Genomic DNA, 8,162 nt, shown 5'->3' with positions numbered 1-8,162 from the left:
GAAAAAACGTGCGTTTACCCTAAAGTCTGACCGAGACTCAAAACCGTGACCTCGGAATACCGTTCCGCGACTCTACCTACTGGTACACTATTTTAAGGAGTTTAATTAAATTTTCACACATCTAAGTAAGATATGGAATATGAACTAGAGATGTTGATAAAGCTAGGTCGAAATTTTGATATTATTGTTTTTCATTGGTAGGCCTGCATACTTATCTTAGTTGCACATTATTATATGCAATTTAACGTCTCAAAATGTATCATATCTTGTTCAGTACTAGTAATGTTTGTATATAACGTTTATAATGATAAGCAAAGTAAATTCTCAATAGCCTTAATTTCCAAATTCACAACAAGGCGAGTTCATGGTTCTACCACCTCAGCGGTTACAAAAATGATATACATATACCAGTACATGACATTCGAATTCAACAATCCTTTTAAGCTAACCTAAGCTTGCTCAGTGCGAGCTTTTAGGATCATTTAATATCCGTCATCCGTTGCCCATCCAGATTTGTTCGTTGACACTCTAGCGGAACATTTTTTCCTCAATCATCATCAATTTTGTCAGGATGCTTGTCTAGGTTATTGATCGAATGAGTTCGAACATTGGTCATTTTGGATGAAGAACTAGATCAGAGGAGCTAAAAAATAGAAAAATCTTGTAAACACTAGTGGCTAACGTTTTGATAAAAAATATCCTTAAATTTGGTTTGAAAATTTATTTTGATGATTTCTAAGTGATCTTCGAATATGGGTCACCTGTGGTCAACAACTGGGTCACACTGCCCGAATATGGGAAAACCTTGTTAACACTCAAGTGGTCACATTTTTGACTCAATTGTCATCAGACTTGGTCAGGATGCTTTTCTAGGTAATTGCTCGGATGAGTTCGAACATTGGTCATTTCTAATGAAAAACTAGGTCACAAGAGCTAAAATAGAAAAAAAATTGTTAACACTCTGTTTTGATACAATTATCCTGGACATCTGGTTAAAGGTTTGTTTTGATGATTTCAATTATCCTGGATATTTGTCTGAAGGTTTGTTTTGGTGATTTCTAGGTCCATTTGGAATAAGGGTCACCTGGCGTCAAAAACGAGGAATAAGCACAGACTGTTTAGCAAGTAAAATATTATATCTTGTTTGGTCTACCTATTATATTTTTGTTAACTTGCTTTTGCTTTATTCAAAATCAGTGTAATCTTATCTTACATGTTTTATCTGTGTTATAAATTACTAATGCGTTTTTACTCCATGTTGACCTTGTTCTGCAATATAATATTCTAATCTGTAACGAATACTTGTAACAAAGATTGTTTTTGTCATTCCTTGTTTATTGTTATTTCTTTAACTTCATGAACCGTATTTGAAATATTAATGTCATTTCAACATGTTTTTATACGTTCTGTAAATATTGTTATCATGTTATGTAAACATATGTCGGCTTTAATAAAAAGGGTTATCATCTCTTTAAAACCCGACTTAAAAAATGACTATAACTTGTTGTTTTAAATTGAAAATATATGTACGTCATTAGTACATAGGTTAAACGAGTCGTGTAGTCATCAACGTATATTTCTTATTCGTCCAGGTTTGTTGCATTTTACAGGCGTGCTCTTTTGTTATATTGTATCTACTTTGTTGGTTATGTAAAATAATTAAATAATGCCCTTTTTAGTGTTCTGAACATTAATAAAACGTTAATTACGTCACCTTGGTCTTATAATTACCCTTAAATAAATATTAACCTTTCAAATATAAAAAAAAATCAAATTCACATGAACATTTCAAAGAGAAGTTTCTAGCAATTAAGGAAGAACATGAAAATTTTATACATGTTTATACGGACGGTTCAAAGGAGGGTTGCAAAGTAGGTGCGGCTGTGTATGAAAATGATTTTACATCTAGTATGAGGTTACCAGATAATGCATCAATTTTTACTGCTGATGCAAAAGCTATAGATTTAGCATTGTCATACATAGAACAGCATACCCATGATAAATTTGTGATATTTTCTGACTCGCTTTGTGTTTTAATATCCATTAAAAATAAAAAATCTGACAATATCATGATAAAGAAACTTCTTTTGCGATTTCATGATATACTTAAAATAAAATCAGCTCACATGTAGGGAAAATACATAACATTGCATCGTTGACGCGTAATGCGAAAAAAATATTTCCATGGGATACGTAATAGGCCAATCCATTATGCTTTTATCATTCCCTTTGAAGATAAAGGTTCATTGAAATAGCTTCGGATTTGCCTGTGTGTCTGGCTGTTTTTCTTCATCTTTTAAAGCACTAGAACTCAATCCAAAAAATGAATGATATCAGAATACAGAATAAAAACCACTAAATTCTTTGCTGACACCAGTGTATTCTTTCGCATGACACCACTGGATACTATCGCATGACACTATTGGATAATTTCGCAGGACACTGCTCAAAGTTGTAAGCTTCTTATAATAATATTCTGAGGTTATAAAATGCTTAAACTTTTTCTACTGATAATGTCCGTTCACTTTATATGTTTAATGTATATAGTCTACTTTTAAAAAGATTAATAGTCCTAATGATCATTTTCTTAAGCGTTCTCGACAATCATAACCTTCAACACATTTTTTTTATTCTGGTCTAGGTATAACAAAACTGAAGCGAAACTTCTAAATGTTTGAATAATAATAAAAATAATAGTTATAATAATAATAATAATAATTATAATAAAAATAATAATAATAAGTAAAAATAAGAAGACGAAGAAGAAGAAGTAAAGAAGAAAAGAAAAAAAGAATGATCCAATAGGGAACAACAGGGGAAATAGTAAAGACAAACAAAAATTACATATAATTCGTCATACATATGGATATTTGGACAAACAATAAGAGAGCTACTTGTACTGGAGCGAGTTTTGATAAAGAATGTGCTTGTGAAGTCTGCCGAGAGTGAGAGCAATTCTGATCGCCACATGTTTTACAATTCTCTAACAACGGAACAAGAGTTGTCCAGAATTCTATCCTTGATCCAGAAAAGTGGTTCTTCACGGACTCTGTCGTCATATTTAACGAAAACTCCAAATATGACTGCGAATTGATATCATACTGTGGCCAAGAGGGCACTTCTTGGACGTCATCCTTCGTCGGTAAGTTTGGATTACTAAAAGAAAAGATCAACATGAATTATTAATTGCTTTATGACATTACTTCAAGTAAAGATAAAAATCCTAGAAGGATGTTAACAGATTGATCAAGAACTAAGAATTTAATGCAAAAACATTATTATGTTATTGCGATATTTGAATTTTGTCTTTCAATACTAGTAATACACGTTTATAATACATAAATATTGGATGCATGTTGTAACAAGTTAATTAAATTTAATACTTATTATAAGGTATCTAATGAAAACGAATAACAAAGTCAATTATGTTACCCTGTTTTTGCAAAGTTGGTCCACAATTTCATGACGACACTAGAAAATTTCATTTCAGTCGGGGTAAGTGTTATTGGCGAACCCGGAGGCAACCCTGCCGCAACTTTCATTGCATCCGGGAGTCCGAATACATAAGGTAACTCCGTGGCATGGTTTGATCCCTTTAACCAAATATTTCTTAAGTCCAATGACGACTTATGATCAAAAACATAGAAATATGACGTTTTGTTAGTTTTCCTCAATAAACGGTGTTTCTTCAGCACTTTTATAGCAGGTACAAAGAAATAGACGTCCGAAAAAAAGTCGACGATTTTGTCTCTTATTAACGTAGCATCATCAGGTCTAGACCAGTCGATGTATTGCTGTATGACGGCTTGTTTTAAAACTGGTGGTTCTGTAGAACCATATACTTCAGACAGCATTGACGGGACAATCTTACTTTCAAAAGTACTCCTTGATACCCCGTTTGCTAAATCTATACCAAACTGTTTATATTGTTCCGCTCTCCTATTTATATCGAATGCACCATCTTTACTCTGTACTCCAGATAGAAAGTCAACCTCGGAAAAGAAATCCAAGCCTGAAGGTATGTCATTACCTTGTTTAGAAAATGTTGCAACAAAGTCTTCCAAAATGAAATCGTTGTCTATAACTGGAGCGAAACGGTTTGTTACTAGATCTGCAGCGTCTTTTGATTGGAGACAAACAAGAATTTCATCGTATCTTTCCCTGTTACATTTGATTTCTGATATAAATTCTTTAAACTTTTCAGCCGGATTATATTGCCGTGCCCATAGAGCCAGTACTGAGCCACTCTGCGTTATAATCCGGCAGAACAGTCCTTTGTTTGCAGGATTCATAACTTGGTACAAAACACTGGCCGCACCTGCTGAATTACCAAATAAAGTGACTTTCTCTGGGTCCCCACCAAAGTCAGCTATATTATCGTGAACCCATTGGAGAGCAAGTCTTTGATCCCACAGACCTAAATTACCAGAGGATTTTGTGCCGTTACTTAAAAATCCAAACGTATTGAGACGATAATTAACTGTCACAACAATAACGTTGTTAAATGCACTCAATTTGTCACCCGAAAATATTTCCGAACCGCTCAACGTAAATCCACCGCCATGTATAAATATCATTACTGCATACTTCTTATCAGAAGATGCTGTATTACCGGGAATGAATACATTTAAATGCAAACAATCTTCGCTCATTTGGAAGTATTTGATAGACGGATTCACAACTGGACTTTGCATGCAGTGTGGTCTGAAGAACGTGGCATTATATGGCGATGCTACTGTGCCGTAAGCTTCAGGTCTGAGAAATCTTCTTTCACCAATCGGTGGCTTTGCAAATGGAATTCCGAGAAATTGAGATACATTTTTAGTGTCCCCGTTTAATTCCACATTTTCAATTATGCCGTTTAGATTTCCGATTTTAGTTGTTAGACTTATTTCTGAACTTTTCACATCTGTTATGTGTAGCACAGTTAGAGAAAGTAAGGCCAGCAATGTGAGAATCTCCATCTTATTCTTCTGTATTTTATTTATCTACATTCATCCAAAGTTAGTCTATAATGTAAAAATAAAAAAAACAATAAAAAATGCAAGTTCAGGCAATGATTCTTGAACATTGTGACAAAAATGCATCCTTTAGTTGACTCTCGGGCATTTCTATTTGTTTAAGAATTATTCATTGTGTACTACAGATGAAAACGGTTGTGTTAGTAAATTACAGATTAAATGTCTGGTGCATAACAGATGACAATGGTAGTCATTATAATACACTATATTTAATCTAAAAGAATGACACAAAATATTTGTATAGTTACCTGTACTAGCATATTACTTCTATATTATTTATATAATAGTACAATCATTCCCATAAAGTTTAAAAATAAAAAATATACAACGAATGTTTTAGTTTACTGCATACTCCTCTGCTCTAGGTATAAACATTGTCTGAATTAGTTGTTGTTAGATTCAAACCAAAACAAAGTCTTGGTTAGTCTGCACAAAGAAAGAAATCATATCATAATAATCTTTTACAAGCAAAGTGGTGAAATACTTGTAGCAGAAAGATTATAGATTATTTAATGTTGATATTTAGATATAAATAAAGAACACTTATATGCAATAAACATGTATATATACGTATACATTTGAATCATGTTTAAGAGTCCTTACCTTTGCAGTATTATCCATTTATCCTAGTTGGTAAATTTGTTCTAAGCCGTAAAAACTGTCTCGTCATTTGTTTATATAGACAAAACTAGTTTATACGTTTATACAGTCGTCTGACCTCTTCCATGACATGCAGTATCAATTTACATTTCTTCACGGATCAACACAGCACACGTTATGCAATCGTGAAATCGTCATAGGCGAAAAAGAATTATCATACAAAGAAATTGCGTCTTAACCCGTACGAAAATTTAATGAAAGAAAACACATACATGTAAAAAGGGATCTATTTCATATTCAGTTCTTTTAACTGCGTAGTTTTTGATTGCATGATAATAAAAGTTAAATGACAAAGCAGGGATCACTCTTATTTAAAGAAGCGCGAATTAAACCCTGAAGTGTTTTTTCAATAGTTTAATGCCATTAGTTTTTTCTGGAATGATAATTTGGTCGTAAGGTAACTTTGGAAAGTTGTGTTTTTTTTTTATTTTATTTCATTTTCCTTCCCATGCTACGGGTACGAAATATTGACAATTTGAATACAATGTATATGGATCAATATATAACACAAATTATTTCATTATATTTTTTACATTTCTAATAATGCTTTTTCCTGATGTTTGACGTTTTCCTCAAACTTTACAAAGTGCATATCAACACTATACTTTTTTCCATCTCACTCATTTGTAACTTTTTGAAACAATACCGGTCAAATTAGAAAGAAACCTAAAACACTCAAATGTAGTAGTACCTAACCATGAGTCGATTATGTTAATGCTTAAATGTTGAAAATTGTAAAGAGTTTCGTAAATTCTGTTGATAATTTAAAGCACGGCGGAATACAACACTAACACAGACGGTCTGCCTGCTGCGCTAAATATTAAGGCAAATGAAAATATGACGTTTTACGTTATGATTTATTTATTTGGCTTCAGTCTGCGCATTGTTTTTAATCTTTATGTAAACAAAGGCAAACATCCTAGAACAGTATCTGTCACTATGGACGTTATGTCAATTATCGGAAGTAAAATAAGTTGAAATTTATCGTAACGAATTTTAAATGGTTGTTTATATAAGCAAAGATTACTGATTCAAACATGTATTCATTTTTTAATTTACAAAACGGAATCACTAAAGACTTACCAGTTATTTAAATACGATATGTTGCCCTTTTCAAAAATCAATCAAACCGAGTCTGCAACATTTTCAAACCGAGCCTGCAACATTTTCAATATGGCAGTTTCGGACTTTCTTTAGGGATTTCTATTTTCTCTATCTTATTGCAACATGATCAGGGTTATTTGTGCCGTGTGGAGGCCGTAAAAAGTCGCCCCGCACATTCAATCAGGGATGTTATATTTCCGATCCTCGAAGATCGTTCAGCACGACATTATTGTTGTGTTGTGGTATTTTAATTTTTTACTTTTCAGCATTTTTCTAGTTCGGTGGTTCCAAAATTCCTACTGGAATCACCCTTAGGATATGTTGCCTGCTTTTTGAATTTGTCTTTTCATGTGTAATCTGTGATATGCAGGCTTCATAACCTCTGATCCCCTTTCAAAAGTTCCACCCATTGATTTCTTGTTTAGAGCACACGATTCCTTCTACTTGGGGACCATACACCGCTTTTCATTGAATGGCACGAAAGTGTCACATTGAAGGTTTCATGATAAACGCGTATGAAGACATCTTCGGATGTTTCTAAATTCAAAATTTCACCATTTTCATGTTTAAAAGTTGAATTCTGCTTAAGCCGGTGCTAGGGAACCTACATTAATACACTTGTTACTATATATAGTAACAAAATTGCCTATGATTTCAACTGATTATGAGTGTCACGTGACCTATGTATATGTTAGTGTTCATCCGTGCTGTTCTACAGAAATTAGAAACTTCGACGGGAGCGATAGCGACAGGAGAATGTTTCTACTTTCTGTAGAACAGCTAAGGATGAACACTAACATATTTAGTGTCAGCTTTATTTGGCCATTGATTAAGTCACTACGCGGTACTATGAAGCACTATGAAAAATAGAAGGCGACTATGAACGAATTTCAATATAGATCTAGTATCGACTTTCTTTTTTCTATGAAAATTAACACACATATTTTTTAAGAAATACAGCGTTATCATTGGATGACAAATAAAGCTGGACACTAATATGAGTTTGCGGCCTGGGGCCGAGAACTAGTTATCAGCCCGCAGAACATGTGCACGTGCACAAACTGAAACAATGACGTCATATTTTACGTCATCAAACATTTAACTGTAAAAGTGAAAGTAGGTTGTCAGCACGAATTGCTTTATTTTTATTGTAAGAGCTTAAGCGTATTTAGTACAAACACATTTTTGTTTCTATTGAAATTTGAAGAAATAATACGACAAATCCATTCCGAAAAAAATGAAAATAAAACTTGCTTCTAAATTCTACTGCTTTGAACACACAAAACAGTAAACATCTCTGTACAGAACAGTAGAAGAGTAGACAAGAATTTCAACGAAAGAACTTTGTTGTTGTATTTTTTTTAAAAAAATGCTAAT

The 8,162-nt window shown here is 33.1% G+C and overlaps 1 protein-coding gene across 1 annotated transcript; it reads right to left on the bottom strand.

Moving 5' to 3' along the window:
* Positions 1-2,072: 2,072 nt before the first annotated feature.
* Positions 2,073-5,767, bottom strand: LOC132754970 (neuroligin-2-like). The gene is made up of 3 exons (XM_060745735.1): positions 5,625-5,767; positions 3,433-5,009; positions 2,073-3,156 (listed from the first exon to the last, which is right to left on the bottom strand). Exons 2-3 carry the CDS (start codon positions 4,962-4,964, stop codon positions 2,841-2,843), a joined length of 1,848 nt encoding a protein of 615 aa, XP_060601718.1. The 5' UTR covers positions 4,965-5,009; positions 5,625-5,767; the 3' UTR covers positions 2,073-2,840.
* Positions 5,768-8,162: the final 2,395 nt, after the last annotated feature.

The sequence above is a fragment of the Ruditapes philippinarum genome, unplaced genomic scaffold (assembly GCF_026571515.1).
Source record: "Ruditapes philippinarum isolate M1 unplaced genomic scaffold, ASM2657151v2 ctg495_1_1_1_1, whole genome shotgun sequence".
NCBI classification, from domain to species: Eukaryota; Metazoa; Mollusca; class Bivalvia; order Venerida; family Veneridae; genus Ruditapes; species Ruditapes philippinarum.
This window is presented reverse-complemented; position numbering and strand designations above follow the sequence as displayed.

What these genes read in the sequence shown, in the direction of transcription:
- LOC132754970 (XM_060745735.1), bottom strand. Translation starts at nt 4,964, where the DNA reads ATGGAGATTCTCACATTGCTGGCCTTACTTTCTCTAACTGTGCTACAC. An exon ending in ACCAACTTTGCAAAAACAGG is followed by an intron (nt 3,157 to 3,432) that starts GTAACATAATTG and finishes CTTTTCTTTTAG; the next exon opens with TAATCCAAACTTACCGACGA.